The 20,681-nt window shown below is 37.8% G+C and overlaps 1 protein-coding gene across 1 annotated transcript in view; it reads left to right on the top strand.

Annotated features, from left to right (window-relative positions):
- Positions 1 to 19,586, top strand: part of LOC137502667 (helicase SRCAP-like) — a 66,536-nt gene extending 46,950 nt beyond the window's left edge. The window contains exons 4-5 of the mRNA XM_068229589.1: positions 16,388 to 17,077; positions 19,536 to 19,586. Coding sequence (XP_068085690.1) covers positions 16,388 to 17,068 — 681 coding nt within the window. The 3' untranslated portion in view covers positions 17,069 to 17,077; positions 19,536 to 19,586. The remainder of the gene's footprint in view (positions 1 to 16,387; positions 17,078 to 19,535) is intronic.
- Positions 19,587 to 20,681: the final 1,095 nt, after the last annotated feature.

Raw genomic sequence — 20,681 nt, 5'->3', positions numbered from 1 at the left:
GCACGTCACTTTTTTGACATAGAGCTGGGGATGATCAGAAAATTTTTATAACGAAACAGTGTCATGTCACAAAATGTGTGACACAATGTTACCTAGCAACAGTACCTTAAGAGCTGTACAGGCCGCGGATCTGTATGTCATGGCCACCCATCAATATTTCACATCACAGCCTGCACAGTTGTGCTAGGTAACATGTCATTGAAAGATATATTTTTGACTAGCTACTACCCACGGCTTCGCTCGCGTGGATTTCATAATTTTATAAAAGTAATCGTTCCTCGCTACTGCACTAAGATAATATCTGAACATTTCTAAAGTATAAAAAAATCACCGAAATTGGAGTTTAATTTACCCCCAGAACCTCTTCGTAAACCACGTTTGTGGTATTGTCTTCTGAGGCTAAGATGACCAAGCTACTGGCAGAGCTAACTTTGAAACATGCGACATAGGACTGTACATGTGAGAAATAGTACTCTCTCAAGTAGAAAACAAGAAATACGTGTTTCTTTATTTTTAAAGTAGATTCAAAGTACCTATTCCCACGTATGAAACATCTTCAGTTATTTTAGATATAAGTATCTCCATGAAAAGAACCCCCTCGTCTAAGTTGATTTTCCGAAAACCAAACAAGAAAATACAAATACCTTTATTTTTAAAGGAGATTCCAAATACCAATTTTTTTGCGTCTGTAACATATCATTTTTTTAGATATACTCATGTTAAGAATTCACTCTATTTTCATTTCGTTAACGTTTAACTCCTAGGTGAATTTTCCGAAAACGAAAAAGGAGTGTTTCTTTATTTCTAAAGGAAATTCCAAATACTAATGTTTACGTTTGTAACGTGATAAGGTTTTGAGATAGACTATACTCTTTTCTTAAAAATTCACCTCATTTTCACTTCTTTTCACCCCCCTCCCCTTAAGTGGATTTTCCGGAAACAAAAAATACATGTTTCTTTATTTATTTAAGGAGACTCCATGTACCAATTTTCACTTCTGTAAGATCTTCATTTTTTGAGGTATATGTACCCTCATAAAACGGACCCAACCTCATTTTCACTAATTTTTAACACCCTCCGAAACAAAAAAAACACTGTTTTCTTTATTTTTAAAGGAGACTCCAAATACAAATTTTTAAGTCTTTAAACTGTTAAGTTTTGAGGTATAGATATTATTTATTTTAAAAATTCCCCCCTTGTCACCCCTTAGCTATGGAATATACAAAAATCCTCCCTTAGTGAGAACCTGCGCTGTAATATAAATGTATCCCCAACATTTAATATCTTTACGTCCAGTAGTTTTTTTGTCTCGGTGGTGATGAATCAATCAGTCAGGACATGTTATGTTATACATATAGATCGCATGCTTTTTCCCAAGGGGAAATTTAATAATTTTTTCACTGTCTACCTTAGCCCCATAAATGATGGTAAATTGGAATGGTGGACTCTCAAAATAATTCAAATACACATTTTTGATCAAAAACTTTAATCCGTAAATCACAGGACAGTTTAACATTAACTCAATTTGTTCTGGCTGTCTAGTGACTAAAACTGTATCAAATTTTAGTAATAATGATTATAATATCAAGTGGGTTTTATGAAAGGACGTTCGTGTGCGGAACAGATATAGAATCTGAAGATGATTCTGAAGTTCCGCAGAAGCAACAACACGATAGTCATCTTCGTGGACCTGAAAAAAAAAAGCGTATGACACTGTGGACATAGAGACCCTGCTCGACACACTTAGAAGAACTTCGAATGGATAGAAAGACCAGAGAACCGATTCACCTGACCCTCACAACCACAAAATCTAAGATGAAATTTTGGAGGGAAATTTCTGATCCTTTTCAAGTACATACAGGTGTTCGACAAGGAGATGGACTCTCTCCTCTTCTTTTTAACTTGGTTTGAAATAAAGTCATCAGAGAGTGAGAATAGGATACCACAGGCATTAACATTGGGGACTGATGAACACAAAATCAAAGTGAAATGTTTGGCCTTCACAGATGATCTAGCTATCATCACTAAAAATATTAAGAGAACTAGGTAAATTATCCAGGCATTGCACAGAATAGCATCACGGGCAGGCCTTCATATATCATTCGAAAACACCATGTATATGCAGAATTTTCAGCAAAGAAAGTTAAAAGTGAAACGGTATATGGGACTATTTCGCACGTATCCTTTTTTAAGGGAAGGCGTAGGCAGAAAACATGAAAAAACATAATTTATTTTGATTGGTTTACCTGAAGTTATATATGAAGGAGAATATCATCCCAAAAAATTTACATTGAAATTCGAACTACAAATGGCATTTTAAAAAATTAAAGAATCATGCACTGCAGTATGACACTCCCACTACTCAGCCCCTGTCCCAGTACAAGATGTCTTCTTACACAGTTCTATCAGTTAAACTTCGGGAAACAATTTATAGAAGGCCAGATATTTTTTCCTTGCTGATCAGACAGTTGTAGAAGCAAGCCAGCATGATATAGAAGGCTGTGGATGACAAAGGACTTCATTCAATAATTGTGTGTGTATGTGAGTTTTATAATTTGTGTAATTCAGTGGTTTAGTGATCCCTTGTATAAGTATTTACACGATTCCTAGGATTGGTAAAGTGTATAAAAAGTATAAACAATCACATGTAAACAACACGAAATCAAGAAGACATGGTTAGGTTAGGGACAGTTGTGAACCTGGATTCTTCTGTAAGTTCTTCAAAGCAGAAAGTCGGACCAGGCATTCTGCCAGGAGAAGAAAATTATGGAGGAAAGAGTGGGTTTAGAATTATTGACACTGAATTATTAGCAGAAGTAATACAGCAAACTTGTAGGTGTTATACCTGTGGTGGAAAGGTGACTTTGATGGATGATGAGAAGAGAGAAGGTTTAGTATGTACTGTATATTAAACATTTTGCGTGAAAATTGCAACAATATCCAATGCCAATAACATAATTTATGAAGCAAATATTAGGTTTGCTTATGTCGCAAGGTGTGTTGGTCTTGATAGAGGAGGTGGGAACTTATTATGTGGTATTATGAAAATGCCTGCTCCAACAGCAAGATTCACTGCTATGAACATGCCACTTTTGAATGCAGTGGAAGAGGTTAGTGAAGAGAGCATGATTTGGCTGTTCATGGAGCTATTATACAGAATAATGAAGCAGAACCTAAAGACTTGGTTGTTTCCTGTGACAGCTCCTGGATGAAGAGGGGACATTCATCTGTCATTAGTGTTCACACTGGGAAAGTGTTATATTTACTAGTTATGCCAAAACGTTGCTCTGTATGTGCCCTGCACAAGAAGGACATGGACAGTGAAAAGGAAAAGGATTGGCAAAATCCTCATGAAAGTGTGTACAGCAGGAATTATTCAGGTTCAAGTGGTGGGATGGAAGCTGCAGGTATGAAGCTAATTTTCCATCGCTCCCTACATAAATATGATGTAAGATATGTAAAGAACTTGGGGGGGGGGGTGACTCAAGTGCTTTCAAGACTGTATCTGAAAGCTAACCCTATGGGAAGGACTGTAGTTCAGAAAATCTGGAGTGTATTTGTCATGTCCAGAAAATGATGGGAGGACGGTTGAGGAGACTTGTCGCAGAAAATGAAGGCAAGTTGTCGGAAGATGGTAAGTCACTTGGAGAATAAAAATAGGCTGACCAAGAAGAGAACTGATAGCCTGCAAGTTTATTATGGCAGTGCCATTAGAAATAATGTAAATAACTCGAGAAGATGATATGAGCTGTGTGGGCTATATGGTTTCATTACCTGTCGACTGACACTTCACCTCAGCATTTCCTGTGTTCTGATAATTGGTGCAAGTTTTCGAATGCCATGGAAGCTCGTGAGACTTACAGACTTAAAAACAATCTTCCTGAAGCCGTTTTTCTGGCTATGAAACCAACTTTTAGGGTTCTAGCTGCACCAGAGTTGTTGAAATGATGTTTACATGGCAAAATTCAAAATCCAAATTAAAGCTTCAACGCTCTCATTTGGATGAGGTGTCCTAAGACAGTGTTTATTTCAAAATTGATGGTGCTTTGGATGCTGCAGCAGTAGTTAATTATGGTAATTTTGCCAGACTTCACATTCTTAGGAGGCTGGGACTTACACCTGGAGTCTTCACAGAACATATACTGAGGTCCATTGATGAACAATGAGTTGCAAAGGCAGAGGCATCAATGCAGGCCATTAAACAGGCAGCTAGGCAGATAAGCAGAGCAGACAAGAGATTAGCAGTACAGGAAGGGCCTCAAAACTTCTGAGGGCATTTAGAATTACATGGTATTACTACAATAAAAGGGTAATGTTACGTAATGCTAAATTAAAACTTCACAAAACAGTTATTTTACGGGAAGCTCCATATGCATCAGAAACCTTAACTCTAGGAGGTCATTCTAAAAATTCAGATATTGAAAAACAAGAACGTAAAATTGTTAGGAAAATTTTCGGCACCATACAAGAAAATGGAATTTGGATCAAAAGTCGAACTTCAAACCTCCATAGATACACAGATAGTTCCATTAATACTGTAAGGGGGACGTTTGAAAACTTTTGGACACATTTTAGGATGGATAATAATAAACTTAAGAAAAGATTATTCAGTGTAATAAACTCCCAAAACAGGAGAATTAATTGGATATAGGAAACAAGAGGAGACCTGAATTAATTGAATATCGGAAAGACATCATGAAAATTCGCAAATTCTTCATGATCCCAGATAATAAACACACATTTTTGGTGAAAACTAGCAGTCCAAAAAGTGGTCAGAGGGAGGGAAGAGTCAACACAGTGAGTCCATGAAGAGATTCTGGAAGAATAGGAAGGCGAAAATCATCAATCCAATGAACAAATTCCAACGAGCTCTATGAATGGGCATAACGAAACAGCAATAATAATAATAATGATAATAATAATAATACGATATCTTACAGGCTAAAGATCAGACACTATACCACGGTTTAAAAGCTAAAGGGTATTTACAGTTCAGAATATCTGATACTGAATAATCTCGATGAGATAGAAAAGAAAGAAAGAAAAATCTTGAGAAAGATCTTAGGAGGACCCTAAGAAGAAAGGATGATACATGGAGGAATAGGATAAATGAAGATGTATACAGACAGACAGAGAAGATTACAGACACCGTACGTAAGGGGAGACAAGAATGAACGAGAGTCGACTAACAAAGAAAATCTTTAACTACATCATCGAATTAAAAGCAACTAATAAATGGGTAGAAGAAACAAGAAATATTTAATAGAGATATTTTTCGAGTTAAAATTGATAAATTCAGGGGATTCCAGGGAAAGAAAAATGAAATGTGCAAGAACATGTTGTCAGAGAGGAAGATGAACCACAGCGAAATGATGACAAAATTCTGAGAGAAGAGAAAATCAGTAACCAGCAAGTCAATTGTTTACTGTGGTCCAAAGTAGGTCAAAATCGAAGAAATAATAATAATAATTTCGTGTGGCTATTTCTAGCCGAGTGCAGCCCTTGTAAGGCGGACCCTCCGATGAGGGTGGGCGGCATCTGCCTGTAGGTAACTGCGTGTTATTGTGATGGAGGATAGTGTTGTGTATGGTGTGTGATTTGCAGGGATGTTTGGTACAGGAGGAAAACTCAGCCCGCGAACCATTGGAATTAACCAATGAAGATTAAAATCCCCGACCCGGACTGGAATCGAACCCGATACCCTCTGGACCAAAGGCCAGCACGCTAACCATTTAGCCATGGAGCCGGACAAGATGCAAACTCGTGTCCTCATTCCGAGGTGGTCCAGCTCTTTTCAGGCACACCCCCAGTGGAGGTGAGTTGCATGTGCCATTTCAACCGCATACCAGCCCTCCTGTCATTCCTAAATTTCTGGCAGCACTGGGAATCGAACCCGGGTCCCGAGAAGGGAAGCTAATAGCGCTAACCGTTACGCTACGGAGGCGGACATAATAATAATAATAATAATAATAATAATAATAATAATAATAATAATAATAATAATAATAATAATGTTTTTACGTCCCACTAACTACTTTTCACTGTTTTCGGAGACTCGGGCGTGCCGGAATGTTGTCTCGTAGGAGTTCTTTTACGTGAGCACTTTCAAATATGACCAGACTCAGCCAGTTGGGGGTCAGAAGGCCCAGCACTCTACCGTCTGAGCTACTAAGCCTGGCCATCGCATTTTAATTTACTGTTTAAATCACAGGACAGTTTGAAATTAATTCGCACATAAGTGTACCTTAGTATAAATTATTGTTAGTAGTAGTAGTAGTAGTAGCAGTAGTAGTAGTAGTAGTAGTAGTAGTAGTAGTAGTAGTAAACTCTTCATTTTGTGTCGAATTCTCAGTTTATGTTCACTTGCCTACCTTACGCACCGAGGTGTTACATTTCTGGGCACGCACCTTGGTGAAAGAATGTTTTTTTGGGGCCATGCTGCTAATAAGCGGAGGAAATTACATAGTAAGTGTAAGAGTGTAACAAGCAGAGGTCAGGAGTACTTTCTCAGCCCATTGTGTAACCTGTTACAACAGTTCAGTTTCCAGATTAATGTGATGTATGCGCGAGGCTGTTGGGCGGAGGGGGGAAGGACAGAGGAACTGGGGAAGGGAGAGGTTCCTTGCTTAAACAGTGCTATATAAAATGAAGAAAAACCACGTAAGGATATTCAGTAAGACGCTAACATTCTTCACGAAAACATGAAGTGGCTGGTAAGTAGGCAAACTTTTAAGACCAGGGATATTTGTAATCAGGCAAAGGTAGAGAACAACCTAAGCTTCATTTTGGAAGGAGTGAAAATGATTTCGGGACTTGGAGAGGGAAAATGATAGAATATTGAAGTGCTAATCTGATGTATGGTACCTGGACTCTACAAAGATTAATCTTCGTACGTTATGAGTTATGGAAAGAAATACGTTCTTTCTTAATTCTAAAGTTCAATTTTGGAATTTAAAAATAAATTCTGTGGTTTATTTCAACTTACACTGTGAAAATAAGTCTCCGAAATGGCAGGCAGTGGGCAGTGATTTTTTGTTTTTAAATAACCTAGAAACGACGTTATTATCATTTATGTTAAGATCAATTATAGAGATTTCAGAGGCTGGAAGACAACCCCTAAACAAACAGAGGGTACGCAGAATTTAAAAAAGAAACTTTCCATCTCTACCTAAAAGTATGGAGGAAGACCATGACTCTCTGATCGTTACAGACATAAGATCAAACCAGGATGAAAATATCCTTCTTCGGAAAATTACTAATTGCAGTTATAATTCGATGAGTTCATTACGACCTCTTTAGGGGTGAGGAGATTAACTTACCCTGTTCGGAATAAAATCCATCGCAGGGAAAGGCGTAATTCGGATACACCACTTCAAACGTCGGAGTTCAGTACGACTCTTATGTATATAAACTTGGTCCTCTTATCCAAAAAGGATACGCTAGGAAATACTTTAACAGTTGTGGTGCAGGTTTAGTGTGTCTTTTTCTCACGTGGAGATTTGGGTTCCATTTTCTGGGTGGAATGGGTTTAACTCAGCGAGATGAACCAACTGTCGTGAATTGAAGTGTGTGGTAAATTGACTCCGGATCTTTTGGCAGTAATAGGTTAGAATGCAAACTCATTTGGTTATTAGGAAGTGTCGTCTAGCCCGTTCTCCCGTTATGTAGCTAAAGTAACATAAATTCGAGGGGTTCTGATAGGCCGTACCCCTAAAGGTTATGCAAGACTCATAACATAACCGTTGTGTAGGGTAAGCTATACTTGTTCCGGCTTCAACACGTTTCAATTCCAACGTCTCCACTATGGCAAACTAACGAAAATGACGAACTAGTGAACCTGTTATTCTAAGGTTTTGATATAGATTTCATTATTTATATAATGTCTAACTTCTGACACAGTCTCACATCTGCAGCTCGTTCTGTATGACTAACACTTAAAACCAATAATTAAATGTAAACATTTATTTGATATGAGTAATCACAAATTATTTCAGCTCTCCAAAGTTTTTTGACAATTTGCTCATTCGTTAGTTGTATTACTGCCTAAAAGTCTGGACTCCAATGATAGGCCTAACCTCAGTTATCATGTGATGCATGTGAGAATAAAATTACCTAAGTCTGGAATCTAACTTGAGTGCTTCTGCCGTTAAAATAGGTATTGCCCTACTGAGAGGAAGCGTAGAAGAGGAAAGATGTGGAAGTAAATTTGCCTTTACAGTGTAATTTCTCAGTCATATGAAAGTTATAAAAAAAATTCATTTTAGGATATCTTGAAGGATAAATAGTTTATCATAAAATATCTCGATTTCATACTTTAATATGGGCAAACGTACCAACAGTTACATACATAAGAATGTGCATGGCTTTTAAATTCTCATTGCAGGTGCACAAATCAGTTTATCAGCAACTAATCTATCGAAATTGCAGCAGAACCTAATCCTAGATTATATGTGATGAAGGCATCAGAAATGACTTGAGCCGCCAGCAGAGATACAAGTCAAGTTATGGCCGAACTTATTTATACTTAAACTTAAATATCAGATTCCTCTGAAAAGACTAAAAACACCGCCAATTTTTTTGAGTTTCAAGAAATTAATAAAATTATTTATTGATCTATAGTATCTATTGCCGTAATTTTAACATGAATCGGTGCCCGAGCTTTCTACCAAATTTAACCCAAAATTATATCCAAATGAACCGGAAAATACAAGTTAAACGACTATTGAATCATTATTTAAAATTATCACATAAAAGTGACTAGTGAATATTTTACCTGAGTATAAAGCAAATTTTATAGGACCGATGTCAATCCTTGAGGGAGGATAGTTTTCTTAAAGAATTGTCTATAACAAAGAGAGAGAAATGTATTTTATTTAGATTATGTTTAGATTGCATTCTAATATGTTAAAGTACGCATTTTTGTCAGTTCTTTTTATCGGTAATGTAGTACGGGCTTTTTACGCTGAAGGGTAGTAAATTTACGAAATTATCATAATCCTTCATATTCATGTGGTTGTCGCTTTTCGTCATAGCATGTACCACAATACATAACGAAACAACCTTAAATAAAGTTTGACTTATTTCATTCTGAATAATATGTTGCGCTATAAAGACGTGCGGTGTCTCTTGAGTTCCTGGTTCGAATCTCACCGATTTTCAACGGGTTCATTTTTATTAGAACCGCTGCATGGTGGTAGGAAAGACATCCGCTCTCAAACACACGAACAACTTTACATTCAAGTTAGAGATCCACTGAACTCACAGAACTAAACTTGACAAACAAACAGTGAAAGAGAAGACAATGTCAACAAATCTTCATTACTTGTATTTTGGTGACCACTTCATTTCTCTGTTTACTAGCATGAAGTGGGTAATTTGATAGCATCAAGAAGAAACAGGAGAGTGATGTGGAACTGAAGGAATGGAAAGATAAATAAAGAACATGCTTCAAACGCTGCAGAGATACGATAAAAACGGACGTTCGAAATGCTTAAAACTTGTCATTTGCCAACATTCACATACTGCCGATTCTGAGCGTGAAACTTTTGTTTAGAATTAACTTTATTTAAGAACAAGTAAATGATTTACTGAGACCCGATTGTCTGATTCTAAACTGCCTGACTATAGACAACATCCCGGTAATTAGTATGCAGGTATCCATGATGACAGGAACGAATCAATGTGATAACAGATATTCATGTGAGTCGGTGCAGTTTCGTTCAAAAATGTCTGCATCCAGAATTATTTTATCTGAGTGATATTAATAGGCCCCTATATGATATTATTTTAATTTAATGAGAGTTTGAATCAGTATTTGACGCACCTTGGAGAGGACAAGTTTGTAATAATGAAATAAAGCCACCAAAAGCTAAATATTCTGATGTTCGGCATTAAAATACAGTCACTTGAACTTCCATACATAAAACTAGTATTTGCACACTGGTCTAGGGGTAGTGTATCTGCCTCCTGCTTTGAAGCCCCGAGTTCGATTCCTGGCAAGGACAGGGATTTTTATCTCAATCTCGGGTATAGTTCGGGGCCCACTCAGCCAACGCGATTACAGTTAAGGAGCTATCTGACGCTGAGATAGTGTCCCCGGTCTATAAATACAAGATTCGTCGCACCGAGCTCGATAGCTGCAGTCGCTTAAGTGCGGCCAGTATCCAGTATTCGGGAGATAGTAGGTTCGAACCCCACTGTCGGCAGCCCTGAAAATGGTTTTCCGTGGTTTCCCATTTTCACATCAGGCAAATGCTGGGGTTGTACCTTAATTAAAGCCACGGCCGCTTCCTTCCCACTCCTAGCCCTTCCCTGTCCCATCGTCGCCATAAGACCTATCAGTGTCGGTGCGACGTAAGGCAACTAGCAAAAAAAAAAAAAAGATTCGTCGCGCTTACCGTGTTTCACCTCCCAATCTGCAACCTTTGGGCTGAGCAGTGGTCGCTTAGCAGGCCAAGGCCCACCATAGCTGTGTTTGCTTGGTTTGCATTTACACATTTAACTTCACATACATTTCAGTAGTTATTCCAATAACTCCAGGAATATATCTTGGCTCACAGAAATTCACTTCGTATTCTAGAAAGATTTCCTTTCAGCGATTCAAATTCAAATACAGTAGGATCGAATATCCAGTACCATATATCCGATATTAGATTGCAGCTGCTAGACTATTTCTCACACTTAAGCTGCTTATCATCACTGGATAGCATGCTAGTGAAAAAAGTGAACGAAATTGTTTAAAAGCTCGTCCACAAAGCTCAAAGCAGAAATCAACGACATTTTTGACAGAACTGTGGAAGACGAATTATCCTTATAATGCTCAGTTTTTAGACGTGAAAGGAAGCTATTGTTGTGCCTGCCTAAGAACACACACAATTCCAAGAAATATTTCGGTGGTCACTACCATAGCTTAGGACAAATAATCGTTGATTTCTGGATGTATCAATGCGTTCTTCAAGCTATTCAAAACTGCGATCTCATGAAATTTCAGATCCTATCCAAATGAAATACTCTTTGCAGTATTGGCCCACTCATTTTCATTCTCATTGTTCACTAGCTGAAGGCACCCGTGAATGACGAGTTCGTAGCAATAAGATTTAGCAGCAGTAGGCTATAACATATCATAGATAAAAGCAGAGTTGCACGGAACCATTCATTTAGTACTGTACTTAGTCTACGCTGAAACTCAGCTGAAAGAGAAATGTTTTTCCCTCGTGGGTTAGACGTTCATTTAAAATGACCATGTTCCACTCTCAGGTTATTGTATCAAATAAAGTTGGGGTGGCATAATATGCTTGAAACTAATTTAAAAATCATTTCGTTAAATAAAAACGATCGTTAAATTGAAATATTTAAATAATCCACCTCGTCAATGCAATAAATGATGGGTAAAAACGCATTAAAGGCATATGTTTCGGTCCTATTGGACCTTTTATCAGCCTTGAAAAAGATCAGTTCTCTCATATGGATTGTTATGCGGCGTTTCTTTAGAGTACTCTATAAAATTTATGTTTTACTTGTGATAAATGAAAACGGATGAAACTAAGTAATTCTAGGCAGTCTATTTTTCTAATTCTGTGAGCTTGCATCCGGGAGATAGTGAGTTCGAGCCCCACTATCGGCAGCCCTGAAGATGGTTTTCCGTGGTTTCCAATTTTCACGCCAGGAAAATGCTGGGGCTGTACCTTAATTAAGGCTACGGCCGCTTCCTTCTCACTCCTAGGCCTTTCCTGTCCCATCGTCGCCATAAGACCTATCTGTGACGGTGCGAATTAAAACAAATTGCAAAAAAAAGAATTTTTTCTAATTAAAATTTTCCTCAATATTTGTAATGAAATTCATCTTCTGCTGCTTTTCAAAGACGTAAAATTAAACACGTTCCGTAAATACTGGGTTGAAATTTAAAATGGACAAACTACATTAAAAGTTTGATAATTAAAGTCCGGATTTTTATACAGCAACAGATTAGATTGTAAACTTCTGTAATTTTGTAAAAAGTGTCGGCCACCCGCTCTTCCATAATATAGTAAGAGTAACATAAATTTTAGGGGTTCTGAAGGCCTACCCCTAATGTGTATGCAAACCCCATCGCATAATCGTTGTGAAGGTAGACTATACCTGCTGCTCGCTTCTGTAAGTTTGCATACTAATTTATTAATGCATAAAAATCCGGGCTCTACTGATAATACAGTATTTTGTCCCGATTAACATAATAGCCTAGACTATCAAGGTAATAACATAAGTTTCCGGGATTGCAAGTGGCAGTCAGGTTGGGTAGATTCAATGTTTTACCAAATGCTATGTCTCGTATTCTTCAATGCCATTCATAAGTTAGGTTAACGAAAATATCCAATCATTTCTTACGAGATTTACTAATTTACTCTGTGCATCTTAACGCCATTCAACTTGCTTCCAACAACACGAACTGTATAAGAGAAATTAGACATCAGTTGCGATGCAAGCCACATCCTTCAACTGACCATCACTCTTGTTCCAAATACAACACTGCACGTTCACTTATTGGCTGTATATGGGTAGAGGGAGCGCTTGGTTAGAGACGTGAGTCACATAAAATACTTTTATCGGCATCTCAATAGTCGTACATTCCAATTTAAAACATCAAAGAAAACGGGATCATAACTGTGCCATGCCAAGAAAGGATGAATGGAAGTTTCTCTTGATGCCCATATGCATGGTATGTTACATAAAAGAGGTAAAATACTGAATGAACTGCAGATTAAAAGAGGCATAACATGCGGCAGGGTTATATTATCACTTGAATCTGAAAGAAGAACGGGAAACTGTCCTTCAAAACTGTGACAACGTAATATACAGTATACGATAAAGAAGCGATTAAAAGACACAAATTTAATTCACACTCTTTGTATTTCTATAAACAGAACAATGATTTTGAAGTAATCTTTTAAATAAGTTTTTTCGAATCACTAAAATTTCTTTTTTTCTTAGGGTCTTTGTCTCGTGGACCAGCTTGTATAAAAATGTATAAAACATTTATTTCGAAATCTTTTAAAATTTTAACAATGTTTTACATTACAATCACAGGAATAGAACCAGCGTTTGGGTGGTTAGGCCGTGTGCATTTTGCAGAGTTTCGCCCAGACGTGCCATTTGGGCTCATCAGCTGGATCGGCACGCCCCTCCAGGACTCTGCTTAGCAGTGGCAGACCAAGCGCATGGTCCCGCCGTGTTAGCAAATAGGGATTGCTAACCTGCTAAAGGAGAAGTGAATTCTCCGTTTTCAAAAAAATATTACTCCCCATGGAGTTAGAATATCAAAAATGGTTTTCACGGCCGCAGATCTTACAATCACAGGAATAGAACCAGCTTTTGGCTGGTTAGGCCGTGTGCATTTTGCAGAGTTTCACCCAGACCTGCCATTTGGACTCATCAGCTGGATTTCCAGCCAAAAGCTGGTTCTATTCCTGTGTCTGTAAGATCTGCGGCCGTAAAAGCCATTTTTGATAATGTTTTACATTTTTCAAGTTCACCATTTTTTCCACTGTTTTCAAAATACTATTTGTCTCAAAATTTGCAAAATTTTTTTTAAATGACTGATTCTTATTTGTTTCAACCCATTAACTGCTACGATTTGGGGATAACTTTTTCTATATACCGTACAAATTCAAGCACGCTTTAGCTGGGCAGTGCTGATTTGTTATGTCCATCATTGCCTAGAACAGCTTCAAGCCTATGTCTAAATTGTCTCTGGACTTAATTAAAACATATTTGTTGAGGAGTTTTTAGTGTTGGAAGAATACAGTTATTGAAGGTTTCTTCATGTCTGTGCTTTTAAACAGCGGTAATCATGTTTTTATAAAACCAATCTGCAATCACAGGACATTATTTTGTTCCTTATGATCTGTAGATTATATCTCAAAGTATTGATTTCCTCTTGCTGTGGGAAGTACCTTAATATTGATCTCCATTCGAGGCTCATGACAAATAATAGTTATACAAAATCTGTCCCTATGATTAGGCTTTTCTCTTCACCCTAGGGAAGACCGAGTGAGTTGGCCATGCGGTTAGGGTCGCGCAGCTGTTAGCTTGTATTCGGGAGATAGTGAGTTCGAACCCCACTGTCGGTATCTCTGAAGATGATTTTCCTTGGTTTCCCATTTTCACACCAGGCAAATGCTGGGACTGTACCTTAACTAAGGCTACGGCGGCTTCTTTCCTACTCCTAGCCCTTTCCTACCCCATCATCGTCATAATGCCTACCTGTGTCGGTGCGACGTACAGCAAAAGAAACCTAGGGAACAGTTTAAATTACAGGAAATAAATTGACAGTTAATGGATTACAATGTGCAGTAAGTAGGTGTATTTGCAGAATTTTGAGACTAGCACAGTCTTCTTTTGTTGGCGGTGATTTAGCTGGCATACATTTGAACTGCAGCTTCTTCATTTAATATATCAAGTTTTCATAAAATGTTGCCTTACAGTAGAAAAATTATTGAATTGGAGAATAACTTCAAGTAAATATTTTTCTTCTTCCTCGCCTTTCCCCAATTACGTGGGGTTGGAACTTTGTATGTATTGAACCCATTTTTACTGCCCGATGCCCTTCCTGATCCCAACTCTATGTGGACGGTTATATTCACTAAGGCGTGTTCGCGTGGTGGTTTTCATTGTAGGTAAATAAACATCTGTATTAAGACGGGCATAAGCACCCAGCCGCAGAGCTACAGGAATAAACCAGGCATCGAACTCGGGACCGTCCGATCCGAAGGTCACTACGGTGAGCATTCGGCCACAGAGCCAAACGAAGAATTTCCAGTAAATTACATACTTCAATTAAAACAGACCAGTTCCTATATTTGAGCAGAGGAAATTGCACTCAGACTTCCTCAGGAAATGGCGCTATTTCTACATGAAACCCAGTTCTACTTTATTAACGTGGAGAGAATTGAGTGAATGCTTCATATAATTATCTGTTTGTATTGCGTGGTAAAATACCTGTCAGGGAAAGTTATTACGTCACATTACAGCTGCTATATGGCTGGGAGAGACCTTCTACGAAAGATGAACATGTCATACACCAGCCAGGTCGTAAACGTGATTATATAGTCCGCTATTTCTTTTTTCTGATGATGCAATTGTTACTCCTTAGATAATACAGTCCTTGTTCGGTAAATGTTAACCTGCACAGAGTACCTTAGGGCGAAAAATCAGGTTGTAAAATTCACAAAGAAGATAACAACAAGAAAAATAATGCTATTACGGTTTTCCAGACGCCAAGGTGCCTGAATTTTGCTCCGCATGAGTTCTTTTACGTGCCAGTTAATCTACCGACACGAGGCTGACGTATTTGAGCACCTTCAAATACCACCGGACTGAGCCAGAAGGCCAGCACATCAACCACTCAGCCCGGATCAGAAAGAAGTCTCCTCAGTTTTAATTATTGCGTTGATGGGATGACAGTAGTTCATGGGGATCGCCGTAAATACGTAGGTGTTAATGTAAGGAAAGACCTTCAATGGGGCACTCACATAAAAGGGATTTTTAGATAAAGATTAAATATCTTTTCATAAGGTTATGAGGATACTTACGGGCTGCGGTAAGGATGTAAAGTAGAGGGCGTACAAGTCACTGGTAAGATCCCAATTACAATATAGTTCCAGTGTATGGGACCCTCACCAGGATTTCTTAACACGAGAACTGGAAGCGATGTTTTTTAAAGCAAAAGAGCAGTGTTACGAAAATATTTGAAACTTCGGCCTGGGAAGACTTTTCTGGACATTCCAAGAACCAAGCAAGACTTGTGTTTATTGCCAGAGATGCACCTTAATTAAGACCACGGCCGCCGCGTCCTTCACACTCCTAGCCCTTTCCTATCTTATCGCCGTCATAACAATGATCTGTGTCGTTACGACTCAAAGCAAATCAATGGATGAATGAGTGGATGATCGATTGAATCAATCAATAAAGCAATCTATCAAGCAAGAAATCAAGCAATCAATCAATCACCACTGATCTGCATTTAGGGCAGTCGTCCAGGTGATAAACTCCCTATCTGTTGTTTACTTAGTCTTTTCTTAAATAATTGCAAAGAATATGGAAACGCCCCTTCCTATATATGAATATTTGCCCGAATTTGTCCTCTTGAATGTCAGCTTTATCTTCACATTGTGATCTTCGTAAATAGATATAAATATACATGTTTATATGCGAAAAGAAAACTAAATATTTACTGCCAAAAGTCTCCCAATTAGTGAACAGCGCAGAATTCCCTATGTTTAATATAATTTACAGTTTGGTAAACTTATAATATTATTATTACATAATTTGTCTCCAATAAATATGTTTTGTATCAGTGCAGCTTGATTTGTGAAAATATGTTTCACTCAAGCATATTATTGTACATCCTCAGGTGTGTGCCGTGCTGGTTGGGTGTGTTGCCCTGGCAACGAGTGAGTCTGACAAGAAGCAGGCAGCCGCCTCTGGTGAGAAGAAACAAGAGAAGCGCGGGCTGTTTGATCTTGGTTACGGTTACGGTGGAAACTATGGATATGGAGGAGGTTACGGTTTGGGTGGCTATGAATTAGGCCATGGACTCGGCTATGGAGGCTATGGAGGCTATGGTCGTGGTCTAGGCTACGGAATAACTGAAGGTCACATCAAGTCTATCACCATCCACAAAGAAGTACCAGTTGCTGTTCCTCACCCAGTACCAGTACCAGTCGAGAAACATGTCCCATACCCTGTTAAAGTACCTGTAGCAGTTCCCGTTGACAGGCCCTACCCAGTGCATGTACCCAAGCCCGTACCTGTACCCGTAGACAGACCAGTTCCTTACCCCGTTGACCGTCCAGTGCCATACCCTGTCAAAGTTCCCTACAAAGTAGCTGTACCCCAGCCATACCCAGTCCATGTACCCCAGCCTGTAGCAGTCCCCGTACATAAGCCAGTACCAGTGCCCGTACCACACCCAGTAGTAGTCCACAAACAAGTACCAGTCCTGCTCAAGGGACACGACTACGGATATGGAGGACTTGATGGAGGATATGGTTATGGACATGGCGGATACGGATACGGCCTTCACCACTACTAAGACATTTCTGTAAGTATTCCTTGAAGATCGTCTGAAAAATCATCTTCACAGCAGTACTTATTAAAATATTCTAATCAAACATAAGTCTTTTATCCCTTTGTTCAGTATAAAACTTTTTATTTATTTATTTATTTATTTATTTATTTATTTATTTATTTATTTATTTATTTATTTATTTATTTATTTATTTATTTATTTATTTATTTATTTATTTATTTATTTATTCATTTATTTATTTATTTGTTTATTTATTTATTTATTTATTTATTTATTTATTTATTTATTTATTTATTTATTTATTTATTTATTTAGTTACTTAGTTAGTTAGTTAGTTAGTTAGTTAGTTAGTTAGTTAGTTAGTTAGTTAGTTAGTTAGTTAGTTAGTTAGTTAGTTAGTTAGTTAGTTAGTTAGTTAGTTAGTTAGTTAGTTAGTTAGTTAGTTAGTTAGTTAGTTAGTTAGTTAGTTAGTTAGTTAGTTAGTTAGTTAGTTAGTTAGTTAGTTAGTTAGTTAGTAATCAGATACAGGAGAAATTATCAAAGCCATAGTTCGTAACACTCCTGCAAGATAATGCAAACCTACGACTATTTTCCAAAAAAGTGACAGCCGTACAGCATCCTCAGGACTTAATGCATGTTTTCTCTTGATCATGTATTTTAAAACTGACAGATAAACTTCGAAATCCATTTCACTAAAAGTAAAACCCCCTTAGCTAGGTATGTATAATCGTATGACCTCAGCTACCGTGTACAGGCATTTCAATTTGACGCCATCTGGCTGTCTGCTCGTCCATTTCGACGTTCTGTTTTACTTTAGGCCCACTAGATGGCAGACCGAGTAAACCAAAACTCTCTTGGACGTCTGTGGCTGAGCTAGGTGAAGGACAGAGGTTGGTGGAAAAAGTGTATAATAAACTTTATTGCGCAAAATCCTCCGAAAATACTTCCAGGCTATGGGAGAGAGAATAGGCTATAGTTAAGATCGCATGGGGACAGAGTAAGAAACAATCTTCGGTGTATTATCCTCTTACAGAAAGATAACAGAGAAACTTCCCCTTCAATAAATATAAGATGAAGTGCTGAAGTTGCGTTAAATGGAAGAAGACGTGTAAGTTCTTTAATATTTGCAAACTTTTGCATTTCTCGTGCCGGTCAGTGTATTTTTACACGGAGTTTACCTTTAAATAGATCCACAGTGCGTTCACAAAACGATTTCCATCACCATTTCCTAGAATAAATACCGATTTGCAGTATTTTCAGGCTCCGCGTAAAATGCTGTTTACAGTATAATTACCAATATTTTGACCTGAAACTTTCTCGACATGTTAATAAATGAATTTACAATTGATGTACATATTATATGCACAGTGACACTCCTAACTTTTTATTTTCGAACATTTTTTGGTATGAAAGAACATTTCAAGAAAAAGATCAAAATTGAACTCCTATGTAAAATATTGCCATTTCTCTGCAACGCAAAAAGAAGTTGAAAACTTTGCTTCGTAGGAACGAGGAAATATACGTGTTACCGTCGTATAAAGGTTATATTCTTCCCTCTACGGAAACTATAGTCCTGCATGACCGAGTATGAAGACCACAGATTAAAAGAAATAGTTTGACGCCTGGCCATATAGGCAAACCATCAAACGTTTCTGTGAAGCAGTGTTATATACTATATCCAGCTGAGTTTGTTTATGCTCGTACCTTTCCGTCTAGGTAAATGTGTTCCTTCAGGTAATTCCCTTATTTGTCGTTGAATCGTACTACTATCATAACCACTACCATGAACAACAACAGAAAAAACATAATCACACATTGTCGTGAGAAGGGATGATAGGAGTAGATTATTCAGTAGTTATTAAAAGGCCATCAAAGAGCTTATCTTTTCAGTGGTATTAAGGTGTAAACGCGTTATACGAATGGAACGAGAAGTAGCTCCAAGTTCCCTACATCCCTCTCCCTCCCACAATAACATAAATCTTACAAGTAGACGTTATGAATCGCAAATCATCTTCCTTGCTGTGGTTCGATTTGGAATGCCATGACCCTTCACACAATTCCTTGAGCAATACTCATCCAAATACGTATGGACAAAGTCTGTATTGTCCCTTAACAATCAGCATCACGTGAGGGCAAACCGCAAGTATTACGCCAGAAGGAACAAAAAGGTAAAAACGATCCAGAGGTCTTAGAAATTGATTTCTTTTATTGAAACAGCTCAACTAATTTGTGAGAGAAAGAACGTACGTGATAATGAACACAAAGAATAAACACAAAGTTTCCGCTCTGTATTCAGACCAATTAATTGTTTACAAAAGGTATTCACTTCAAAATGACATTAATTCCTCATGAAAATTACAGTTATACTTTACTGCAAGGAAGGTCACGTGTTTAAGTATTTCTGTTTATTTCTGTTCGCTATGAAAAATCAAATGTACTGTATTGTGATGAACACATATTTTTGTTGCAGGATCTCCTCCTCTTCGGAACTTCGAAGATCTCCCAAGCTACATTTCACAGCACCAAATAATTATTTCACATCGATATTATTTTATCTCATCTTTGCACCTGTATAAAAAAAAAAAGACTTCACTTCGCAGATATGTATTCAGTAATGATACTTTTTGTACATAAGAAATAAAATTTGTTTTAATAAAGTTACTCTTTACTTGATCCTGTTTATGAAGCCTTCTAAGAAGAATACTAAGAGGAGTAAAAGGACAGAACCGTATTTAGACATTAGATCGTTGTCGCACTCATTTCTGTTGTTGTTGCTATTCGTCTTTAACTAGTGTGAATTCAGCAAAGCTTACAATTTGGTTAATATGATTGAATGGTGATTCAAAGTGAAGATGCGCACAGTTATCAAATTCCAAAGAGCGGTCCAATTGTAAAAGAGGCTTACGTACAAAGAGGAACACATTTTGTAACGCCAATTTGGTAGTTCAAATTTTCAGACTTATTTATTTAAAAAATAGGGTAGCAAGATCTCGCACAGAGAAACTTTATTTTACAGGTAGATATAAGAGTACACAGTAGTAAGATACTGATATACATTACTATTCAGCATAGTCACCATTCTTACCCAAGCAATTGTTCCAGCTGTACAGCAAGGCATCGATGTCTGCATAGAAGAAATGTGTGGCCAGTGTCTTAAGCCACGTTATGAAGGCATGTTGAACGGCCGTATCTTTGAATCGTTTACCACTCACATGATTCTTCAGCGGTCTGAAGAGAAAGAAATCACTGGGTGCTATGTCAGGGCTGTAAGGAGGATGATTATTACCTCGCACTGGAAGCGCCGTAACAATTCACCATGGCATGTAGGCTTGCTTCACTTGTATTTTGAAAAGTACAGCAAGCTGATTCAGTGGTACAGTAAATTGTTGTCATCTACGCCCAGGTAGTTCAGCTATGGAATTAATTCCTAAGCCCTCTGAAAATACTTCATACTGGTGCTCATTTTCAACCCCCTACCATACTCTTTTGGACTTAAACCAATTGTATTCGGAGTGCCTCACTTTTTTAAATTAAATTACTTCTGCCAAGGAAACGAGCCCACATTACGAAAATAACATACACTAGTAAAACGAAAAGTTAATTCCATCCCAATAGA

The sequence above is a fragment of the Anabrus simplex genome, chromosome 11 (genome assembly GCF_040414725.1).
Source record: "Anabrus simplex isolate iqAnaSimp1 chromosome 11, ASM4041472v1, whole genome shotgun sequence".
NCBI classification, from domain to species: Eukaryota; Metazoa; Arthropoda; class Insecta; order Orthoptera; family Tettigoniidae; genus Anabrus; species Anabrus simplex.
This window is presented reverse-complemented; position numbering and strand designations above follow the sequence as displayed.